The following is a 25,919-nucleotide window of genomic DNA, read 5'->3' as shown; positions in this document are numbered from 1 at the left end:
TACACATCTCTGCCTCTGTTACTCCAGTACATGTCAGTATCTACTGTCTAAAATCAATAGTAATGTAGCAGCAGGCAATCGGAATCATAAATGGACATTAAGAGAACAGCAGTGTCCAGTATCCACAACAGAACAGCATTTCACACTGCAGAGCATTGTACAATTTGTAGTACAGGTATATAGGAGGGTGTTTTCTCTTGTTGCCAGAGATACAATATATAATAACCCAGTCCTGCAATAAATGGTAGAAAATTACTTCATTGACGATCCTTTTAAAGCATGAAAGTAGTCTTGAAACAATTCTCAATATTTTTTAGTACAACGCAGTGCAACTGCTCGATTCTCCGTTAACGATGAGTGGTGATCTATTTCAAAATCAAAAACATACCATATACCAAAAAAGCCTTATCTGGAAATTACAGTCTGTTCTGATGAAGCCCATAAACAATGGGGTTTTGGTTTATGAATTGTACAATGCATGTAAGGTCTCTAAAAAAATGTATGTGAAAGTTTATGTGATAGAGTAGGACTTGCAGTGAAATGAGGTCCCGTGGAGTGGGCTGCAAGCTTATATGCATTGTACAATTTATAAACCAAAATATGTTAATATACATATATATACATTTGTAAATCATATAAACATGTATTGTGACACTTTGCATTGGACTTTTATTTTTTTTAAAGCACACTTTTATCTACATGATAATTGTCTTCCAGGGATAATGGTAAAAGCCGACAATGGGAGCTACAGTATTGCCTCTACATTTATCATTGTGGGGTTTGAAACTCTACGGGAGATGGAGCTGGCCTTATTCTGCCTGTTCACAAGCATATACGTCCTCACGATTGGAGCACATTTCCTGGTCATTACACTGGTGGCTGTGGACCGGTGCCTCCACAAACCCATGTACTTACTTCTGGCCAACTTCTCCATGTTGGAGGTCCTCTACACCACCGTGACTGTTCCAAAAATGCTTGATGCCTTATTGACGCGACACAAAGATATTTCTTCCCAGTCTTGCTTGGCTCAATTTTACTTCCTCTTTGGTTTGGGGGCTGCAGAAAATTGTCTTCTTGCTGTAATGGCGTATGACCGCTATGTGGCCATCTGCCGGCCCCTGCATTACACCACAGTAATGACTAGTAAGACCAGCATGAACTTGGCTCTTGGAGCTTGGGTTGGAGGTTTGTTGGCTGCCTCCCCTCCTGCCATATGGATCTCTACCTTGAGGTTCTGTTTTCCCAACTTTATTGACCATTTCTTTTGTGACTATGCCCCTCTCCTGAAGCTCTCCTGTGAGGACACTTCAGATGGAGAGTTTGCTTTCATGGTCATGTCCTGGAGTGTTATTTTGGGCTGTTTTCTGCTTATCATGGTCTCCTACACACTCATTATTCTTGCAGTCTTAAGGATCCCATCAATAGAAGGACAGAAGAAAGCATTTAACACATGTGCATCCCACCTTGTTGTGGTGTCCATCTTTTATGGCACTGTTATTTTCATGTACATTCGACCCACCTCCCACATTAGGTTTTCAATAGACAAGGTGGTCTCTGTCTTCTACTGTGTGGTGACTCCACTGATGAACCCCATAATATATTGTCTCAGGAATCAAGAGGTGAAGACAGCTGTAATAAAAACTTTGCGGATATTGGCTAGTAATGGGAATGACATGATAATGCGAGCATGGATGGTGGGACGTATCAGCTTTCCAGAAAATAGGAAATTCTGATTTACTGGATCAGCGAAAAATACTGTGTACATTGGTGGTCATTCCGAGTTGTTCGCTCACTAGCAGTTTTTTGCAGCCGTGCAAACGCTATGCCGCCGCCCACTGGGAGTGTATTTTAGCTTAGAAGTGCGAACGAAAGGATCGCAGAGCGGCGGCAACGTTTTTTTGTGCAGTTTTAGAGTAGCTCAAAACCTACTCAGCGCTTGCGATCACTTCAGACTATTCAGTTCCTGTTTTGACATCACGAACACGCCCTGCGTTCACCCAGCCACGCCTGCGTTTTTCCTGGCACGCCTGCATCTTTTTGAATACTCCCTGAAAACGGTCAGTTGACATCCAGAAACGCCCTCTTCCTGTCAATCACTCTGCGGCCAGCAGTGCGACTGAAAAGCTTCGCTAGACCTTGTGTGAAACTACATCGTTCGTTGCAATAGTACGACGCGCGTGCACATTGCGCCGCATATGCATGCGCAGAAGTGCCATTTTTTTGCCTGATCACTGCGCAGCGAACTAATGCAGCTAGCGATCAACTCGGAATGACCCCCATTGTACGCGGACGAGTCACATTATTACGACCATCAGCTAATAGCCACCGCTGTGTGCAGCACGGACAGCAGCTAGATGGGCTGAACTATTGTTTTATACACACGTCTACTAGCCCCCAGGTTAAATTTTGATGGTGAGCTGCTCCACTGTAATGTGTCGGTCGGCCCTCACACACCTTCGTACCCAACGTTCACCTCTCACATCAATGGCACGTGGTGCTCCGTAGTTTCCACGTTGGTTATTCGCAATGGTCCCATTTGTCCAGTCATTATACACCTTCACCGCAGCAGCACGTGGACAGTTCACAAACTGCGCTGTGTCAGTAATACCACTGCACTGCACTGCCTCCCCTGACTGCACGTCCCTGATAGATGGTCTATAGTTAGGCTGTATCAAACATTTACATAATATCAAATAAGTGGTCAGGAAAAGGTTAAACATGCCATATTATACAAACATAATAGAACCAGTACTACACTTTCTAAGCTCACATTCTCCCACCTCATGGTAAGGCTCCGGTCTCTTCTTCCTGGTAGCTGCTCTCTGGTGCAGTGCACTGATTGAGGAGTCTGATCCACACACACAGCAAAATCGGTAGAAGAAACTGCTACCACTGGGCATGTGCAGCAGCTCCGCTCTGTCCCTTAAACTGCATGATGCTTCGGCAGATCTGGTAATGTAATCATATTATATACCATTGCTATTGTTGTCATAATTTGAGCCCTTTGCCAAGTGGAGGGGGTTTCCAGGCAACCATAACCCCCCCCCCCCCCCGCTTTTGCCTGTGGGCTGGTTGTAATTGCTAACACTTTAAAAAAAAACCTCTAGTGGCCCTTACTGTAGGTGCTGCCTAATTGCACCCCAGCAGAACCTGGTATTAATGTAATCCATTTGCTTTTTTTATGTGCAATAATAGCAAAGGTATAAAAACATACATAAGGGAGACAGGCAGACAAAACAAAGTATTTCTGGAGCCCTCTTTTATTTAAATCGGAAAACGATAAATAATGACACATTAAAATCTAACTTTTAATATTGACCTTTTTCAAAATATATATTTTTAAAGATTATATAGTTGATTTAAAAGTAGGAACACTTTGGTCCCAAATATATTGTGTATATACACAGGTGAATTTGTAGTTATGAATGGGTTCAAATACGCAGAATGAAGGTGAAAACTTTGATCTATAATATAATTACTCCTATCAATAATCATGGTTAAATATCATGTTTTAGCATTTAAGGAGCCTAGACGTTCACCAAGACGCTGTTTCCCTGTTTCGTAAATCCTATTGCCCTTGTTCCAGTAAAAATTATTATTTAAATCCTATTCAATTATACAAAATTCTTGCATATGTGTTATCAATTCTCTATTTCAAAATTTCAAAAAATCTTTCTTTCAAAAGTAGCTTATACATGGATTGGAAAAATCCCTAAATCGTACGTCCACTGAGGTTAATAGGACAATGAAAGGAGTATCAGCTTGAGTTGTCTTAACCAGCATACCAACTGACTCTACTCCAAGGAAGAAGATACGATGTGAATCTGCTGTCAACATTAGACCCTGAGGATTCCTGCCCTGGAAAGGTCTACATATAAAGTGCTCCGGGAAGACTTTGTTTTGTCTGTCTCTCTCCCCTATATATGTAGTTTCTACAAAATGTGTATACTGTAAAATTACAATTATAGATTGTTGGTTTTTTGATGGAGCATACCATTATCTAGTCACTGGTGCGGACTCAACTCTTCTCTCTTACCAGAAATATAAAAACGCCTGTGTGGATCATCCCCACCTACCTTTTTCCGGCTGAGCCATCTTCTGCGTGAAATAAGGCATATGCACACAAAATAGTAAAGTCTCCAGCGCCGTACCACAGTCTTTACTTTCACCAGCACCGGGGCTATCTGTCCAAATAGATCACATGAAAAGATAGAGAGTCCGGCAAAAGCTACAGTAACAGGATTTGTTCTGTATAGATGTTCATGGTTGATGGTCAGTTATATCTTTTTATAGGCAAACATTTCCAAGGAGAAATCTATAAAGTTTTGGTCTATGGACATTAGGTACCTTTCGCAACTATGTGTTAAACTTATTTGTTAATATTGTTTATCAATTTGTAAAGCGCCAATTTATTACTCAGCGCTCTACATTGAGGAGATGGTAATGCAAGCAAATTACACAATTCCCAATAGCATAATAGCTTCGCCCTCACCCAAGAGTCAATTGATTCATGTTACTGTACAGTACTCTTAAATAGAGATGTGCGGGTTTGAATTTACCCGGATTCACTCAGGTTTACCCGGATCTCAAAATGGCATCTTATTGGCTCTCGGATGTCATGTGTTTTGGTTAGCTAATAAGAAAAATCTGGATAAATCCGAACTCGTGTTTATTCTGGTTTTAAGAAATGAGTAAATCCGAACATGTACATCTCTACTCTTAAACAACATGCAGGAATAGACATAAGGTTAAAGATGGGTGACTGAGGGGGATATGTACTAAGCAGTGACAAAAGTGGAGAAGTGAGCAAGTGGAGAAGTGGCCCATGGCAACCAATCAGCATTGACGTAACATTTATAATTTGCATACTATAAACATATATAGAGCAGCTGATTGGTTGCCATGGGCCACTTCTCCACTGGCTCACTTCTCCACTTTTATCACTGCTTAGTACATGTTCCCCTGAATGAGGTAATACTTAGTACTCAATTTACCAGATGGGGACGTCCTTGTGGAGCAGCAATTCATCATGAATACTCCTAGCCAGGAATGCTACAATGCATCCTTCATTACCATTGTGGGAGTAGGTGTTTTCCTATCCATAAAATTCCCTGAGTAATCTAGTTGAGGATAATGGGCTAAAGTGTGTTGGATCTTGACTTTGACATCCTTTGTACATAAGCATTTAGAAAGCATAATTTATACTGTATGTAATATGTACATAAATCCCATAATCACATATTGTCTCAGTTAATTTACTGTAGCAACCTGTCTATTTATTTTTTTTGTGTGTCAATATATTCCCCTCATGCTCTATGACAGACATGGCCAACCTGTGGCTCTCTAGCTGTTGTGAAACTAAAAGTCTCAGCATACCCTGTCAGTATTTCCATCAGGGAATGCTAAAACTGTGTCAGTGAATGCTGGGATGTTTAGTTTCACAACAGATGGAAAGCCACAGGTATGATATAGGGACAGCGCCCTGTAGGTCACAGATTCTACCCCGAGATGATAATCTATAACCTAAAGCTAATTTGTTTTGTAGTGCACTTTTTACAGCTCTTAATTTATTGTTTTCAAAGAGAAGACAATCACATTGTTAACTAGCATATAGAGATGAATGTGGACAATCCCAACAATTTGTCACATGTAGGACCTTATTCAGAGTTGTTAGCTACCCAAAAAATCACACTAATGGGTGATACCATGTGCACTTCAGGTGGGGCAGATGTAACATGTGCAGAGAGCGTTATATTTGGGTGGGGTGTGCTCAAACTGAAATCTAAATTGCAGTGTAAAAATAAAGCAGCCAGTATTTACCCTGCACAGAAACATTATAACCCACCCAAATCTAACTCTCTCTGCACGTGTTACATCTGCCCCACCTGCAGTGCAGCATGGTTTTGCCCATTAGTGTGCTTTTTTGGTTTGCTAACAAACCTGAATAACCCCCTTAGTCTTAGCAACTCCAATATCTATTGGCTAACACTGAATTTTGTCAACCTAGTAATCATGGTGTTCTTTCAGAGTCTCAATGTTAGGGCCAGGAACCAGGTGATGATGATGATCCACTTCATGGCAGTGCCCATTCTGAGAACCAAGATTATCATTTGGTGACCAGGGGGAACATTATCATTTCCACCAGGGTCCTATGAGTTTTGTCCAATATAGCTGGTCATTTAAGGCTCTTCAGATGCTGCTGCTTAAAAGGATGTATTTATATAGTACCACTGGTTTAAGAAGAGTTACCTACTTATAGCGAGAGGCATGTATCCATGTTGACATCTTCTTAACTATCACAGCCATTGATGACATAAGCAACTCACAATTTGGTCCTTCCCATCGACTTGTTAAAGAACCAGAATTTAAGAAATGTCTTATCATTACCATACTGCTTGCTTTTATAGAGTGGCAAATGGAAGGTAGATTAGGTTGAGTGCCTATAAAATCTTTCACTGTCCCACCTTCAGTAGTAGTTAAGTCAATGAGACAGTCTAATATCAGTTGGGACATTTTTCAAATTAAATATCATTAAGGGGAAAAGTACCGGGTTCTCCGTGTTGTCATGACAGCATGTAACAACATGGATAGTGCCTCTGTCCACAGTAGTTCAGTCTGTTGGTTGGGTAACAAGTTTTTACATTTTTTTGTATTCCTTTATATCTTTCAACCTTCCCATTGTCTTGTGGGAAGGTGTATGTAACTGTTAAATGATACCCAAAAGATACCACATCTTTTTTTTTTAAATTCCAGTGATGAGGATGTCTTGATAAAAGTAAATAATATGCGATATTCAATATCTACACATAATCTCCTGTATCAATTTCTTTGCTGTTATACTAGCAGTTTGTTAAGTTGTTGGATATTATTTTGGCCATACTGAAAACAGATCTGCACTTATTAATACATACTGTGACAGATGTATTAAGCCTGGAGAAGTGTGTAAATACCAAATTGCTTTCTAACAAATATTTAAAATGCCCGCTCTAACATATACTGCAGACGCCAGGCGCATCTTATTACCATATACGATAAAAGTGCGCTGTACATCTCAAAACACTACATCCCTTAAGAGAAAAGAATACACCCACACATTATCTGAGTTCCAAAGCTCATTGATGTATATATTTGTTATTAAAAGGATATGTATTCAACATATCACAATGTACAGTATACATATAGTTACATGGTTACAATTTATACAGTAAGCAGTTAATACAAAATACATACAGTTACAGGCCAGAATACAATACCATTCCCTCAATGCATCCTCCTCTTAATATATCTCTCTCAGCAAATAAATACAGGAACTGGTCTGGCAACATCTCCACCATCGTCTGGGACAAAACAGCAACTAACTCCTGTGTGTCTGATCAGCAATGTGCTATCTAGTTTGGGGGAGTGCACACATCTAGTCTAAGGGAGGGAACTTTCTCATTCATGATGAGTCACTGGTCTGTTCGTATGCTAACAAAGTTCACCCTTGAAGACATCAAAAGGGCTGGCCTGAGCTTGCTGTCCACCACCTGTCCATTGTTCTAATAAGAGTGACTTTAGCTTTCATACATTTAATCATAACTACTTGTTGCAATGTCCTCAAAATTCTACACACAATACCCCATAATGACAACGTGCAAAAAGTTTTTTTTGCGATTTTTGAAAATTTATTAAAAATAAAAAAACTAAGAAATCACACTGGATGGTGATGGAGAAATCACATGTACATAAGTATTCACAGCCTTTGCTCAATACTTTGTTAATGCACCTTTGGAAGCAATTACAGACGCAAGTCTTTTTGAATATGATGCCACAAGCTTGGCACACCTATCTTTGGGCAGTTTTACCCATTCCACTTTGCAGCACCTCTCAAGCACCTCTCAAGCACCTCTCAAGGATGGGAAGCGTCGGTGGACAGCCATTTTCAGATCTTTCCAGAAATGTTCAATCATATTCAAGTCTGGCCCCTTGCTGGGCCACTCAAGGACATTCACAGAGTTGTCCTGAAGCCACTCCTTTGCTATCTTTGCTGTGTGCTTAGGGTCGTTGTCCTGCTGAAAGATGAATTGTCGCACCAGTCTGAGGTCAAGAGCGCTCTGGAGCAAGTTTTCATCCAGGATGTCTCTGTACATTGCTGCATTCATCTTTTCCTCTATCCTGACTAGTTTCCCAGTTCCTGCCACTGAAAAACATCCCCACAGCATGATGCAGCCACCACCATGCTTCACTGTAGGGATGGTATTGGCCTGGTGATGAGCGGTGCATGGTTTCCTCTAAACATGATGCCTGGCATTCACGCCAAAGCGTTTAATCTTTGTCTCATCAGACCAGAGAATTTTGTTTCTCATGGTCTGAGAGCCCTTCAGGTTCATTTTGGCAAACTCTAGATGGGCTGCCATTTGCTTTTTACTAAGGAGTGGCTTCCGTCTGGCCACTCTACCATACAGGCCTGATTGGTGGATTGCTGCAGACATGGTTGTCCTTCTGGAAGGTTTTCCTCTCTCCACAGAGGAATGCTGTATCTCTGACAGAGTGACCATCCGGTTCTTGGTAACCTCCCTGAATAGGGCCCTTCTCCCCCGATCGCTCAGTTTAGACGGCCGGACAGATCTAGGAAGAGTCCTGGTGGTTCCGAACTGCATCCATTTATGAATGATGGAGGTCACTGTGCTCATTGGGACCTTTAAAGCAGCATATATTTTTCTGTACCCTTCCCCAGAATTGTGCCTCGAAACAATCCTGTCTTGGAGGTCTATAGAAAATTCCTTTGACTTCATGCTTGGTTTGTGCTCAGACATGCACTGTCAAGTGTTTGACCTTATATAGTCAGGTGAGTGCCTTTCCAAATCATGTACAATCAACTGAATTTACCACAGGTGGACTCCAACTAAGCTGTAGGAACATCTCAAGGATCAGTGGAAACAGGATGCACCTGAGTTCAATTTTGAGCTTCATGGCAAAGGCTGTGAATACTTATGTACATGTGATTTCTTAGTTTTTTATTTTTAATAAATTTGCAAAAATCTTTTGGAATAAGGCTGTAACATAACAAAATGTGGAAAAAGTTAAGCACTGTGAATACTTTCTGGATGCACTGTATTATGCTAATTCCATCTGTTAAGTGCCTTGAGTCCTATATGATAATATTTATATATATATATATATATATATAGATTCGTTGAGTTCGGCACTTCTCCGCATATGTGGATTTTACCTTTGCCCGTTGCCTTCCGTGGAGGAGACTGGAATAGCTTCCCAATATAGACTGGCATGTACGGCGGCACTCAGGTCAGAAAAACGACAGGACACACAGCCTCTGTTTGCCAACGTTTCAAAGATTTCTCTTTTTCGTCATGCCCTGATGAAAAAGAGAAATCTTTGAAACGTTGGCAAACAGAGGCTGTGTGTCCTGTCGTTTTTCTGACCTGAGTGCCGCCGTACACGCCAGTCTATATATATATATATATATATATATATATATACAAAAATACCATTACTCAGATCGCTTACAGGGGGTAATTCCAAGTTGATCGCAGCAGGATTTTTGTTAGCAATTGGACAAAACCATGTGCACTGCAGGGAAGGCAGATATAACATGTGCAGAGAGAGTTAGATTTGGGTGGGGTGTGTTCAATCTGCAATCTAAATTGCAGTATAAAAATAAAGCAGCCAGTATTTACCCTGCACAGAAACAAAATAACCCACCCAAATCTTACTCTCTCTACACATGTTATATCTGCCTCCCCTGCAGTGCACATGGTTTTGCCCAATTGCTATCAAAAATCCTGCTGCGATCAACTTGGAATTACCCCCACAGTGTTAAAATTCGAGACAGCTCTATCATAAACAACTCCATACAAAATACATAAAACCTGCATCAAGCAGGAGGGTATAAATTTATAGGATTTATACTCTCCTGCTTGATGCATGTTTTATGTATTTTGTATGGAGTTGTTTATGATAGAGCTGCTTCGAATTTTAACACCGTAAGCGATCTGAGTAATGGTGTATTAAAGTAACCAATGAAATTGAGTGATGCTAATAAGGCATGGTATATAAATGGACTAAATGGAGATGGGACACAACCCCTGACGAAGTCCCTGATTGGACGAAAGGCGTTGGGTGTGGCTAGACGACGTGGACGTTGCAACGTCACTCGCTGGGTCCGGAGCCGGTGAGAGAGGTCTTTCCGTGTGACTGGAGGAGTGACGGTCTGGTCCCAGGCAGAGTAGTGCCTTAAACAGTTACTTTTGAACTTCAATGCATGTGGATACGTACCATTTTTATATAAATTATAAAAGTATATACTGAATTGTGCGCTCTCCATTTTTTTGTCTAATATATATATATATATATATATATATATATATATATATTTATTTATTTATTTTTCCATTATTATTATTATTCTGTATGACCAGAACTTTGTCTAAAATTATACAGTATATAAGGTACAGGTATTTCTTGGAACTCATCAGTTCCCCTAACAGACAATGACTAATTTAATAAAACAAAATAAAATACATTTAACTAGGCTGTTGTCATTAAAATCTTAGATAATAAATACAATACCTTTTAAAATGTGACTCGGCCTGTGGAAGCCGCTGAGCCATGATTCCAAATAAGTGAGACTCATTCTGTTTTTATTCTTTATGTTTTATTCTTTATCTTAATTGATTCGTATTTTTATTCCCCTGCCCGATGGTCCCACGGAGGAATAAAGGTTGGGAGGGCACTGCTTTGCACCATTGCCCATGCAGTACAATACTGTATCTTAGAAATACTTCCAACTCCATATACAGTATATTTAATTATTCTTTGGAATATATTTTATTACCCTTGTATCACTGTAATAAATCTCTGTTACCAAATCAAAGATGGCCTGTATGTACTCTGTGACACTTTGTCATGTGACCTTATATGTTTTCCTGATGGTCACCAATCACTGAGGTGGATGGAATGGCTGGCAGTGGCCAGTAGCCCACACAAAGGGTAGGTGAGAGTTGAAGAGCCACCAGATCAAACAGAAGTTACTGACAAAGCATCGCAGCCAAACCAATGATGGTGAGTAAACATTGAATACTCACCATGATTCTATATCAAAAACATTGAACACTGGAAACAAAGCATCAGCGTATTAGCATTTAATACCCATCCCTACTAAGGGGTTATTCTAGCTATAAAAAAAGCAGGACCCCTCAATCAACAGAAGAAACGTTGGGGCTAATTCAGACCTCATTGCTGTTGTGCGAATTTGCAGGGCGGTCGATTATCGATCGACTGTGCAGCGTCTTTTTTGATCGCTAGGCGTAAGCAAGTTGATTGACATGAAGCGGACTCTTGGAGGGTGGTAACTGGATGGTTTCTGGGAGTGTCAGGAAGAACGCAGGCGTGCCCAAGCGTTTTCAGGAAGGGTGTGTGACGCCAGTTCCGGCCCCGATCAGCCTGATTTTATCACACGGTAGGAGTAGGTCCTGGGCTACGCACAGACTGGAAAAATCATTAAATGGTGAGTGAGTTGCAAACGGATTTGTAGCTGACCGGCGTTCTTAGAGATTTTCGCACGGCGTACGCACACTCGCACGGGGCGGGTTTTCACTCTGTCTGGGCGGTGACTATCCATTCGCAAACCTCTGCTAATTCGCAGGGGAGCGATCAGGTCTGAATTAGGCCCTTTGTTCATCATTTTCTTATGCATATTTTGAGTATAACTTACTTCTCTACCAACTTGGAATAATATACTCTCATTATGATGGAGATTCCTCCGTGTCAACCCTTCCTGCCTATACAGTGGCGTAACTATAAATTAGGCGCTACTCTACATCCAAAAAGTTTCAGGGTCCCCCCCCCCCTCCTCCTCCTCATGGTACCTGCTTGTTGTCAGGGGATTTAGCTCCCTCCCCCAGCCACCACCGAGCTGCTGCGGTCTTGTCGCACCTACCCCCACTGAAAATGTCCTGCTCATTATCATGGGTTCTGTTTGTTGTTAGTGGATTCCAACCCGATCCCCCCCGACCATCACCACTACAGGTCTGTGATCCTGTCGCACTTGCCCCCATTAAAAATGTCCCTCCCGGGGAGGCGTGGCTTGGCTGGCAAGTGGAGAGGACGTGCAGTGTCCCAGCTCTCCCCAAACGGCACACATAAGGGCCCCTAATTCTCTACTCCCACACTCCTAACCAGCTAAAAGATACCCAGGGGGTCCCCCTTACCCTGCTGCCAACACCTGGGGAACCCGTGGAGTCGGGGAGAGCTTTTAAGCGCTCCTGCGGACTGCGGCCTATCCCCCCAAACGGAAGCCGGGGCCTGGAGTAGAGACGACGACAGACGGCACCCGCCTGCCATCCACCCGCTACACACGGGCTTCCTGCTGAGACCAGGCTACCCTCCTTGCACTCACTGAGATCCGCCAGCAGAACGAGGGGACGGACCTCCATGAAGCGGTGAGTGCGCTCCATAGCCGGAGCCCGCCCTGCGATCGCTGCGCCGGCTGCCCGCACTGAACCGCTCGGACACTCACGGGCTGGCTGCCCCCCTTCTGCGGCTCCTCCCGCCCGGACCACCTGGCTGCCCGGCTGCCTCGGAGGGGAGACACGCCGACCCCTCACCTCACACGCTATATAGACCTCAGGGCCCACCACACTCCCGGACACCCGGCCTTGGAAGATCCCGGCCAGAGATTGCTGACCCGTCTGGCACAATACATCCTGCATGGAAGCACACTCTCCCCTCAGCACCACACTCCCATATAGGTGCTAGAGAGGCTTAGATATCCCTCTGCTCTTGGGGCTGGATTGGAGAGCCGGGGGGGGGGGGGGGGGGCTCCATCACCCTCCTGCAGGCCGAGGCCTAGTTCCCCTCCTGAATCCGGGGACTCAATTTCTACACAATTCCCAGCAGGCACCGAAACTCACCAAGCCACAGGCTCCACATTGCAGCTCACTTCAAACACTCCCCCTTGTGGCTACTCTGGGGTAATTTACTGAAGAAATACATTTCTGCTTAAATAAGAGATATTATATGATCACATCTCAGTCTCTCAGAGCGTATAATGCTTTAAGATATGCACCTAAACTGGCTGCCGTGGCCACTGACGCCGTAATGTGCCGCTGATGCCAACCCACGGGGAGCCATACCGCTGAAGGCACTCTTATGCCAATCATGTAATCATATCTCACCTCGTCAACTCGATCCCGGGAAATTAAGCTTCTCGATGCTGACTGAGTAATGCCCAAGAACAAGAAATCTTCCCAGAAGACCGGCAAACCGACTCCTCGGGGGAACATGTCGCAATCTGCAGTGAGGCCCTTCTTACAACCTACTTTGCCCGCTCCAACTGACAACCCTCCTGCAGCAACCTCCCCCATTCTCCCACCAGCTCCTCACCCGTCTTCCCCAAGCGCAGATACACCACATGCTCGCTCCTCGGGTGACAAGGATCTGCAAGATATATTAGCTTATATGAAGACTCTACCCACTAAACAAGACTTACAAGACACAGTGAGACGTGAACTGGCTGCTATGAGACAGGATATTTCACACATCTCTGACCGGGTGTCGAGCTTAGAAGATCATCAAACTTCCTCTGATACTTTTCTAAAATCATTGACGACCGTCATTGAAACCCAATCATCGGTGATCCGCTCCCTTCAGCTGCGGTTGACAGATTTGGACAACAGAGGGAGGAGAAACAATATCCGTTTGCGTGGCCTACCGGAAGAAGTTCCTCCAACAGGCCTAATCGACGCCCTAACGATGATCTTTAACGAGATCCTGGGTAACGACCCCAATGATACCATCACCTTTGATAGGGCTCATCGCACCCTGAAACCAAGAGGCCTCCCCGCGGATAGACCACGTGATGTAATATGCAGGTTGCATTATTTCTCCCAAAAAGAGGACATCATGCGCAAAGTTCGCCAACTTGATGGAGTGGACTTCAATGGTTCCGCGATACAAATTTACCAAGATTTGTCCTGGCACACATTACAACAACGAAAAGCCCTCAAGCCCCTGACGGAAGAATTTCGCAAACGTCAATTGAAATACCGGTGGGGCTTCCCCTTCAGCCTCCAGGTCTCTTCATCTGGAAAAACTCACACCCTCAACTCCTACTCAGATCTCCCAGAGTTCTGCATGGGACTTGGCATACCAAAACCTGACCTACGCGATTGGGACTTCCCTATTCCAGAGCTACCATCTTTCCAACCCCTGAACACAGGATCACCTTGGCAGGTGGTACGAAAGGCTGGAGGGAAAGGCACAATTGGATCCCCTCCCAACAAGGATTCACATGTTACCTGACCGATTATCTAGGACCCTTTGTTTGTCCTAGTTCTACTTCAGGTATTTCTACAGGTTACAGCGTGACACTATTCTTAGATTACAGCGTGATATCACTTTACGCTACTGAGGAACCTACATGTGAACTTCCGCTGTTACTGAGGCCCTGGCCTCACCTCCCCGATACGTATTGGGTCGTTGACTATTACTATCTCTTGTGCTATTATTACGAGATTTCTTATATTTTTCACTATTCAAAGATTTCCTTATGTTGATGAGGTTTAAGGTTTACAGCTTATTTACACTCAGTTCAGTTTATATATGTATATTGTTTACTACAATGTCTTCTCTCATTATCATCATGCCTTTGGCGGTGGCTCCCTTATCCGCCCCATACCCGCCCCTGGCTGTTTGGCCTCTTGGGTACCCAATCCTTAGACGGATCGGTTACCCCAATGCAGGTTTTTTGAATGTTTTTTGAATGTTATTATAGTTTTTTCTCCATGCTCTGTCCCTCTCTTTTTCCTCCCTACTTCTCTTTCTCTCCTTTCACTGACCATTCTGGACTCAACGCACTCCATCATAATACATATCTCCTATGACGTCTACCGGCAAAATTAAAGTCGCTTCGATTAACGCGAAGGGTCTCAATGTACCGGAGAAAAGATCATCTCTTTTGAGGTCCCTTTGGGCTGATAGAGTGGATATTGTAATGGTCCAGGAGACGCATTTTAAAATTTCAGCTAAGAACCCTCCCCTGACCAACTACCGCTACCCCCAGGCTTTTTACAATAACAACCCAGACTCTAAATCGAAGGGCGTAGCGATAGTGTTTTCCAGGACCCTCCAGCTGTTAGACATCTCAGTCCATAAATTGGTCCCGGGTCGTCTCCTGATGGTGCGTTGTAAAATATGCACCTGTCCATACACATTTATTGCACTTTACGCCCCAAATAAGGATCAGGTCCCATTTTTCCGCAATGCACTCTTCCAAAAGGAACCACTCCTTTCTGATTTTTCTTGGAGGTGATCTGAACTGGATAATGGATCCATCATTAGACTCATCTTCTAATGCTCCCCGGACCTCCCAATGCCAGTACCAACAGGTTAGGCGACTGTTTCACGACCTCCAACTGGCTGACTCCTGGCGGGTTCTTCACCCCTCAAATAGGGACTACTCCTTCTATTCCCCCCCCCCACACAATGCCTATTCCTGCCTCGATTATTTATTTCACAGGCATCTCCCCTTATTAATAGACTCCTCCATCGGCCCAATAACCTGGTCTGATCATGCCCCAGTACACAAATGACGCTTTCGACCCCCCAGACTACCCCAGGTCAATGGACCTGGCGCCTCAACAAGTCACTGCTGCAGGATCAATATTGCAGGGGTGAAATAGAAAAAGCTCTGGCTGAATTCTTCTCCATGAATGACACCGATGATGTCTCAAAGATCACCCTATGGGAAGCACATAAATGCACCATACGAGGTAAACTCATACAGTTGGGGACATTTATGAAGAAGCAGAAGTCAGCACTAATCACTAAATTATTAAACCAACTACATCGTCTCGAGTCCCTGCATAAATCGACCCTGTCGGAGATTGACTACCTAGAACTACTAGATACACGGGCCCAACTAAAGAAAACCCTTACTGATAGTATCCAACTCTCTGTCCGAAAATGTAACTCTAAATACTACCAGTGGGGTAATAAACCTGGTCGCCTTTTGGCCCAGGCTCTCAAAGCCCAACGCTCCTCCTTGTACATTAACAATGTAAAAGATCTCGGGAATACCCTCTGATTCAAAACCCCAGAAATCGCAGCAAGCTTCAAACAGTACTACTCCCTTCTATATAATCTAGAAAATCGATCGGACGACACCGCTCCCCCATACGATTTTTTACAGGCGAAGGCGTACCTAGAAAAGGTGCCCTATCCCATCCTACCACCTTTAGACAGGGAAACATTGGAACTACCCTTTACCCAACAAGAACTGGAGACTGCCCTGACCATGAGACTGTCTGGCAAGAGCCCAGGACCAGATGGCTTCACCCTCACCTATTATAAACAATTCAAAGACCTCACATCCCCTTACCTTCTCCAAGCCTTTAATTCAATATCCGCAAATACCCATTTCTCTAGCCAATCCTTAGAGGCACACATCTCCGTTCTGCCCAAGCCCAGTAAGGACCCCTCGGTGTGCTCCAGCTATAGACCCATATCTCTCCTAAACGTCGATGTCAAGCTCTTCGTAAAATTAATGGCAAACAGACTGAACGCATTCCTGCCTTCCCTAATCCACAACGACCAGGTGGGGTTTGTCCCAGGCCGCGAGGCTAAGGATAACACCACTAAGGTACTGAGCCTGATTCATATTGCATCCCAGGGTGGCCCACCCACAGTGCTGTTGTCCACTGATGCTGAAAAGGCTTTTGATAGGGTCTGTTGGGGCTTTATGAGGTCCGTGCTGGAGCATATTGGACTGGGTCCCCGGATGCTTTATAGGATAATGGGTCTTTATAGATCTCCCACAGCACGGGTCCGAGTGAACGGATCTTTATCCGAATCCTTGCCCATTAGCAATGGGACACGACAGGGTTGCCCACTATCCCCTCTACTCTTTGTCCTCTGTATCAAAGCTTTTGCTAGAGCTATTAGGGCCAATTACAGCATCACGGGCTTGACGATTGGTGATACGGAGCACAAACTTTCCCTGTTTGCGGACGATCTACTAGCCACAATAGCGCACCCGATCTCCTCCCTCCCCCACTTTATGCGAGAGCTATCCCACTTCGGATCACTCTCCAACTTTAAGATCAATATGTCCAAATCATGTGCCTTGAACATCTCCTCCCCCCCGACACCGTAGCTAAACTTAAACAATCCTTCCCCTTTACTCTCATTTGTCTTACCTGGGAATACAACTGCCAAACGACCTGTCTCATTTATACACTTTAAACTTTACCCCCCTCCTCCGAACACTCAGGGCTGACTATAGCAGATGGTACCTCAAGCCACTCTCTTGGCTGGGGAGGGTGAACGTTGTAAAGATGAATACTCTCCCCAAACTACTCTACAAACTACAGACCCTCCCCATACAGATCCCAGACTCCTGGCTCAGATCCATCCAACTTTTAATACAACAATTCATCTGGTCTCGGAGACGGCCAAGAATAAGCCGATCCATTATGATCCGCTCCACCCGAAGTGGTGGTTTCCAATTGCCTGATATCATAGGATACTATTGGGCAATACTGCTCAATAGGGTTCTGGACTGGACGAGGAGTCGAGACACAAAGCAATGGGTGGCTATAGAGGGACTATATATGCAACAATTCCCAGAGATCTTTCCCTGGCTCCCCTCCCTGCCCAAACCCCCCTCCCCCCGCCCAACTATTACAGCGACCCTCTCCTTCTGGAAAAAGGCACGCCGCTGGCCCTTCCTCTCTTCTGATTTTGGCCCACTGACCTCTTTTCTTGCTAATCCCGACTTCCAGCCCGGCCTAACACCCTCTCACTCTTTAGAGTAGGTCAGATGGCAATTTCCTCAGGAGTTAAACAATTTTCAGAAATACGATCAAAATGGGAAATCCCGCAACGTGACTTTTGGAAGTACCTACAGCTTAGACAATTTTTGCACTCCGAGCGTAGATATCTCTGGGCCTCACGAGAGATAACACAGTTCGAGAGGATGTGCGTCGCCACATGCCCCACCCCCAGCACACCATCTCCTCACTTTATAGACTACTGCAGACCCCAAACGCCCAGACGCCCACGCCCTTCCAGCTGGCCTGGGAAAGAGACCTTGGGAGTCCCCTAACAGACAAAGACTGGCAGATGATATTCCTCAAATCCCACAAAATCTCAGTATGCATACAAGTCAGGGAAACTCAATATAAGCTCTTAATGAGATGGTACAGGCATTCCTCTCTCCTCCACTTCATGTATCCTGGAGTGACGGACAGATGTTGGAGATGTCTCAGCGCCACAGGCTCCCTAATGCATATCTGGTGGAACTGTCCCCTACTAAAACCATTCTGGAAGGATGTTATATCCATCTCTCAAGACATACTTCACACTTCCGTCCCCACAGACCCAGCCTTCTGGTTACTTTCCCACTCCTCAATCTCACTGGCTCAGCATAAAACATTGCTACTTCGATACCTGTCTAATGCAGCGAGGGCAGTCATCCCCACACTATGGAGATCTCAACTCCCACCCACTAGGAAACTATGGTTTAACAGAATTAGTTACTATATGAATATGGAAAACATCCTCCTGGTCTCCAGAGATAAACTCTCGGAGTTCATGACCATATGGATGCCCTGGATAGAGTATATGTCTTCCAAAGACTATAAGGACTATGTCTATGCTGTCAAATGATTTAACCGCGCAATTGATCGAATAAATAGATTGTACCCCCCCCCCCCCACACACACAATTTGATAGCTACCCCCAGTTTGGTCACACAATGCTCTCTCTCTCTTCTATTCCTCTCATTTCATTCCTCTCTCTCTTCTACAACTTCTCCACAATGCTATTTAAGATATTATGATTGCATTATAGTATGAATTGATGCCGAAAGGATATCAGATGGATGTTACAGAAACACCTACTAACGCTAGTGCCTATACTAACCCCCAGCGATGGGGACGATACGCTACCCTACTCTTTACGTCTATGATGTATTAGACCTTCATTTGTGTCCTGACAATTTCCTTCTTCTTTTGTTGAAATGTGATGCAATCCTTATATTGTTATACTGTACTAAATAAAAACAGATTATACAAAAAAAAATGTCCCTCCCAAAATGGCCACTGCTTCCTCTAGCATCCTTAATAACTGTCTCTTCTGAGGCGGTGGACATTTTGGGAGGGACATTTTTAATGGGGGCAGGTGCGACAGGGCCGCAGACAGAGATCTCCAGGTCCAGGTAATGGCATAGCAATAGCCCCCACACACCACCAGCACCCACAAGCCACCCACCGCCTCTAAACCACTGCGGTGTCTGTGATGGCTACTGCTACACCACTGGGTCTATATGATGATTTCCTGGCACAGGCATAGGAGATCCCGGCTGCAAATCTGCATAAGATTAGGCTTACCCAGGGGGCCAATGGTTGACTGTTGATGATCTGGTCCTGTGTCTTTGGACCCAGTAGCAGACCACCAAAGTCACAGTCACCTTTTACATATTTTCGCACAGCAGCTGCATCTTTGCAAACACCGTCCAACTATGAATCACCCTCATTGATCTCACAAATTTTAGAGGGAGAAAACAACCCAAACAGATGGGTAAATGTGTTGCACGCTAGTGTGTGACCGATGAGTAGAAAACGTTGCAACCCGCCCACTTGTGCTGAATGTGATACCATACTTTCATCCTCTCCATGAATGACCCACATTTATTACCAATAATGTTTATTGTATGCCTTAGTTGCCCTATTCCCTGTACAGCGCACAGCCGCGTGCTTATAATTGGTTTGTGTGGGAGATGTGCGATTCTCTGGAGTGATATGGATCTGATAAATCTGCTGCTTTCCAGGCTCTGCAGGAACTCATTCTACAGATGGAAATAGCGGGGGTCATACACGAGGGTCTCTCATAGCTCACTGGCACATGGCGCAGCAGGTTTGTACTCGAGAAACGGGAATTTGACGTTTATTCCTGTACAATAACCTGCTTTCATTGTACTAGTATGAAAGGTGGTATTTAAATGCATGGTTTCATAGTACATAATCCCACTCACAAAGATCTATGACACTGCTGGATGGGTGCTGCACAGGGAGGGGCGGCAGCTGGAGGGAGGTCAGAAATGTGTTTTAAGACTTTTCAAAGTCATTACAGGAATCAGCACAGCTTACATGATATATATTTTTCCCCTTGTGTACCGAATTGAACATTTCTATACCACACATAAGGGGTAATTCAGAGTTGATCGCAGCAGCAGATATAACATTTGCAGAGAGAGTTCAGGGCCCCATACACTAGAACGATATGTCTAGAGGCTGAAGTCGGGGCGCTTTCCCTTGAACTCTCCCGGGAGTGTTTACATACGATTCCAAATTCTATGGTACAATGTGACTTTTTTGAGCATGCTATACATCGCATACGATATGTCAAGCGCCTACATATCGCATGGGGTATATAGCGTGCATTCACAGGTACCATCAGATACAGCCTGAGAATGCCAGTCAAACTTCCTATTATAGATCGCATGCGATATATCGCGAGCACAAAAACCACACTTCTTTCGCTCGATTCCATACAATTCCATTTGATCACGACAAATAACGAGTGCAGCTCCAACGGCCTGGAGGAGTCGACCCGACATTCACGGGGCCGCGCATCGGATCGGATTGGATCGGATACACAGCAAAAATGCACGATTTCCCCCTATATATCAGCCCGAATGACCCAACTGAGCTGAAATTGAGCAAAATCGGTGGGTCATATTGTTTCTGTGCAGGGTAAATACTGGCTGCTTTATTTTTACACTGCAATTTAGATTTCAGTTTGAACACACCCCACCCAAATCTAACTCTCTCTGCACATGTTATATCTGCCCCACCTGCAGTGCACATAGAGGTCATTCCGACCTGATCGCACTTTGCCATTTTTCGCTGCGCAGCGATCAGGTCACTACTGTGCATACTGTACAAAGCGGATCGTTGCTGAGCGATGGATTTAATGAAGAATCCATTCGCACAGCCGATCGCAAGGAGATTGACAGGAAGAGGCTGTTTGTGGGTGGCAACTGACCGTTTTCTGGGAGTGTTTGGAAAAACGCAGGCGTGTCCAAGCGTTTGCAGGGCGGGTGTCTGACGTCAATTCCGGGACCGGACAGGCTGAAGTGATCGCAGCGGCTGAGTAATTTCTGGGCAACTCAGAAACTGCACAAACTGTTTTTGCAGAGCTCGGCTGCTCAGGCGTTCGCACACTTGCAAAGCGAAAATACACTCCCCTATGGGCGGCGACTATGTGTTTGCACGGCTGCTCAAAACAGCTAGCGAGCGAGCAACTCGGAAGGAGGGCCATGGTTTTGCCCAACTGCTAACAAATATGCTTCTGCGATCAACTCTGAATTAGGCGCATAGGTTCCAGGTACATACCCTTTGCAGATTAATCCTAAGGTGCATACACGCGGTGCAAATATGCACTAACTTTCCTTACGATTTTGACTATATAGCCAAGATCCAACAAAATAACAGGTGGCGCTTGACAATCAAAAGAATTTAAAAAACATTTATTTATATACAATAATTAAAGTTACAGCACACTCCCGGGAGAAATGAAATAATATAACAATGTTTCACAATATTAAAAACTTCACAATAGTAAAATACTGTGCACTGTATAGAAACTTCTTGTTCAATTCCTCAGGGAACTATTTATAATCTATGAACTTCAATGCACATGTTTATAAAAAATATGTATGTAACTGTGCCTGAAGGATTAACACTATGTTTGATACACTGTATTGCAAAAACACAATTGAGGTGTAGAATTTATATCTGTAAATAATAAGTAAATAAATATAATGTCATGTCATAAGTCACTCACGTCTTGGTGTATCATAAGGTGCTGAATGCGTTACAGATCCCAAAAGAATCGGATAATTTCTTTTTAAAGGTGGATGGATAAATTTCCTCCGCTGGGCAGGAGCCTGTGATTTCCTTGCTCCCTGGTGTCGTATCGCTAAGCTAACAGAGACACACACCAGAGCCACAGCGTTAAAGATGATGCTGCACCGTGTAGTGTACCTGAGTAGGCCGTGCAGGTAGATCTGTAAACCTCCGGTATCTCCGTCCTTGCAGACAGGAGGCTGTGGTGTTGGTTTTCCGGGGTGCACCCGACTACGCTGGGCAGGAGCCTATGTTAACCTTGCTCCGTGTTGTCGTCTTGCTGTTAAATGTATGACGCGCACAGAGCCTAAGCGGGTTAAACGATGCTGCACCGTGATGTATGCCTGAATGGCCGTGCAGGTGAAGTGTCTTGCCTCCGGTACCTCCGTGCTTGCAGGTGGGAGGCTGTGTAAGCTGGTTTTCCGGAGGTCGCCGGTCTGCGCCGGACTGCAGGGGAACAACACCCGTAAATACCTCTTCCCCAGATGACGTGGTCAGCCGTGGCAACGGGGATAAGAGGGGGTGCAGATGCAGATGCTCCCGATGATATCACTGTGGAAATGATCTTGTCTGCACAAGTGTTGCGTGGGTGCAGCAGCTGATAAAGATGTAAGTTCTTGTAAGAACAGCCTGTATCCTAAGGCTGACCACGTCATCTGGGGAAGAGGTATTTACGGGTGTTGTTCCCCTGCAGTCCGGCGCAGACCGGCGACCTCCGGAAAACCAGCTTACACAGCCTCCCACCTGCAAGCACGGAGGTACCGGAGGCAAGACACTCCACCTGCACGGCCATTCAGGCATACATCACGGTGCAGCATCGTTTAACCCGCTTAGGCTCTGTGCGCGTCATACATTTAACAGCAAGACGACAACACGGAGCAAGGTTAACATAGGCTCCTGCCCAGCGTAGTCGGGTGCACCCCGGAAAACCAACACCACAGCCTCCTGTCTGCAAGGACGGAGATACCGGAGGTTTACAGATCTACCTGCACGGCCTACTCAGGTACACTACACGGTGCAGCATCATCTTTAACGCTGTGGCTCTGGTGTGTGTCTCTGTTAGCTTAGCGATACGACACCAGGGAGCAAGGAAATCACAGGCTCCTGCCCAGCGGAGGAAATTTATCCATCCACCTTTAAAAAGAAATTATCCGATTCTTTTGGGATCTGTAACGCATTCAGCACCTTATGATACACCAAGACGTGAGTGACTTATGACATGACATTATATTTATTTACTTATTATTTACAGATATAAATTCTACACCTCAATTGTGTTTTTGCAATACAGTGTATCAAACATAGTGTTAATCCTTCAGGCACAGTTACATACATATTTTTTATAAACATGTGCATTGAAGTTCATAGATTATAAATAGTTCCCTGAGGAATTGAACAAGAAGTTTCTATACAGTGCACAGTATTTTACTATTGTGAAGTTTTTAATATTGTGAAACATTGTTATATTATTTCATTTCTCCCGGGAGTGTGCTGTAACTTTAATTATTGTATATAAATAAATGTTTTTTAAATTCTTTTGATTGTCAAGCGCCACCTGTTATTTTGTTGGTTAGTCGTTTATGTAAGGGATTGGCAATTCCCTTTATCAGGAGGCTGCTGACAATCTTAGTGCAGTGTTTTTTACCTAAGCGCATAGGTTCTTTTCTTTAGTTATATAGCCAAGATCGCAAGGAAAGTTAGTGCATTTCGCACCGTGTGTACACAGCTTGCAAAGCCAATGCGCGGTCCCGCGGGATCGGCATCACAAGCAAAAATAGACTGTGCAGGCAGCCCATCATTCGGCCACATCGCATAGTCAATGTCGGGCATTGAGTGCATTGCACCGTGTGTATACACCTTAAGATGAACAACTGGATATACAGTATATACAATGAGTGTAGGCTGCAGAGCTGCCACCTGACCCAATCACAGTGTAGGACCAGACAATGAGCAGTACTAGCGCGCACCTCTCTCCTGTGTACAGGCACAAGAGCTGAATCAGTTACCAGTATACAATGCACAGCAATGAATGACCCAGGGAAGGTAATCGTATGAGACTGGGTACAGTCCTTTCACCCAGAGACACCTGCACCAAATCAGTTGTCAGCATGCGGAAGCAAAAGGAGAGGTCTACAGGCGGATCACCTATGTTCCCTTACACTGCTAATTTACACTGCTGGGAATTACAGCTTCTTTCATTTTTAGAATATGGAGAGACAATGTGGGGCACATGCACTAACTCCTGGAAAGTGATAAAGTGGGGAGAGATAAAGTTCCAACCAAACAGCTCCGGTCATTTTTCAAACACAGCCTGTAACATGGCAGTAAGGAGCTGACTGGCTGATACTTTATCTCTCTCCGCTCTATCACTCTCTAAAGCTTAGTACGTCTCTCCCAATATCTGCCTATGGTTAGGTTTGTGGGATAATGGGAAATATAAGACTAATACCTGGGTTATGTGGACATTTAGGACATTCATGTTATAGAGATGTAAGGAATAGGATTTACAGGATTAAAGCCCAGATTTATCAAGCCTTGGAGAGTGCTAAATTGCACGGTGATAAAGTAGCAAACAATCAGCTCACAGCTGTCATTTCTCAAACACCGCCAGTAACATGACAGCTAGGAACTGATTGGCTGGTACTTTACCACCGTGCAATTTAGCACTCTCCAAGGCTTGATAAATCTGGGCCTAATTACTGTATGATACAAGGGATCTCTTAGGATCATGGAGACTGGCGCAGAATTTAATTTTTTTCTCATTCTGGCTGCTCTACAAATAGATCTAAAAATGATCCATTATTGTTAATTCATCAATGGTGAGATCACTGCCAGTGGAACTAGACGCTGTCTCCTTTGGCATCATTCGGAATTTGCCTTCCTAGGAGAAAACTGGTTCCCTGTCTTCCCCACTAGCAGTCAGGAGCCATGGGGCACGTCACTCCCACAGGTTCGCGCAATTCACTTTACACAGCTCCTACATGTAACTTTCCCTCATACTATCTGCCCCCTGCTTCTATGCTGCGCAGATACTCCCCTTTGTCAGCTGTCTCCTGGCTCTTCCAGATGGATACTGGATGTCACCTTTTCCTCTACTGACTTTTGCAAAGCCTGGATACTTTTAGAATTTATGATTAGTTTCTGTTAGTGCAGTCAATCAGGGGTTAAAGCTTATTCAAGTAACCATATTATAGCGCCAGCTGGATGTCCCGTCTCTCTCCGTGAGACATGTCATGTTGCCTCCTGCCCTACGCTGTCTGACTGTAGCCCTGACTGGCCGGTCTCACATTAACACTGTGCTACCTGTCCTGGCCCTTGGATTGCCTCTGACTTTACTGTTTGTGGTTATATTATTATTTCTAATATATTATGTCGAGGTTTCCTAATGGGATGACGCTGGGAGGCTACAATATATGCTTGCCTCACCATGAAGACCATCTCCTCATTGTAAGGCTGTAGACAGGACACTGGCTTCCCAGTGGGCCCACTCCCACAGTCTCTGAAATACAGTATCTTGCAAGTCACATTTGACTTCTTTTCACATAGTCATAATTGTGGGGCAGATGTATTAACCTGGGGAAGGCATGAGAAAGTAATAAACCAGTGAAATGTGCAAGGTGATAAAGACGCCAGCCAATCAGCTCTAATATGTAAATTAACAGTTAGGATCTGATTGGCTGCTGCCTTTATCACCTTGCACATATCACTGGTTTATCACTTCTTTATGCCTTCTCCAGGTTAATACATCTGCCCCACAGTGTGTTTCTTATTGTACACAAAGAGAATTGTTTTGTTCAGGACAGCTAGGGATGTAATTTAATAGTATATAGAAAATGTTCTTTGGGCTTTATATTCATAGGTGCCTACTTGTTCTCTGCTGTGGGCGGCCGAGGGGGAGTGCGGGGGCTGCCAGAAAAAGCGGGACACTTGCCCACCTTTCTTGGGGGCCGGGAGGGCCACACGATTTTCGGGAGCCTCCAGGCCTTTCCGGGAGGGTAGGAAAGTATGTTT

At 44.4% G+C, this 25,919-nt stretch overlaps 1 protein-coding gene across 1 annotated transcript; it reads left to right on the top strand.

The window, feature by feature from the left end:
- Positions 1-722: 722 nt before the first annotated feature.
- LOC134949954 (olfactory receptor 6F1-like) lies at positions 723-1,733 on the top strand. Its single transcript, XM_063938637.1, has one exon. The coding sequence runs from the start codon at positions 723-725 to the stop codon at positions 1,731-1,733; it is 1,011 nt and encodes a 336-aa protein (XP_063794707.1).
- Positions 1,734-25,919: the final 24,186 nt, after the last annotated feature.

This window comes from Pseudophryne corroboree, chromosome 8 (assembly GCF_028390025.1).
Source record: "Pseudophryne corroboree isolate aPseCor3 chromosome 8, aPseCor3.hap2, whole genome shotgun sequence".
Taxonomy (NCBI): Eukaryota; Metazoa; Chordata; class Amphibia; order Anura; family Myobatrachidae; genus Pseudophryne; species Pseudophryne corroboree.
Note: the sequence above shows the minus strand (reverse complement) of the source record. Positions and strands in the feature narration are given on the sequence as shown.

Coding starts and splice junctions, on each gene's coding strand:
- LOC134949954 (XM_063938637.1), top strand. CDS start 723: ATGGTAAAAGCCGACAATGGGAGCTACAGTATTGCCTCTACATTTATC.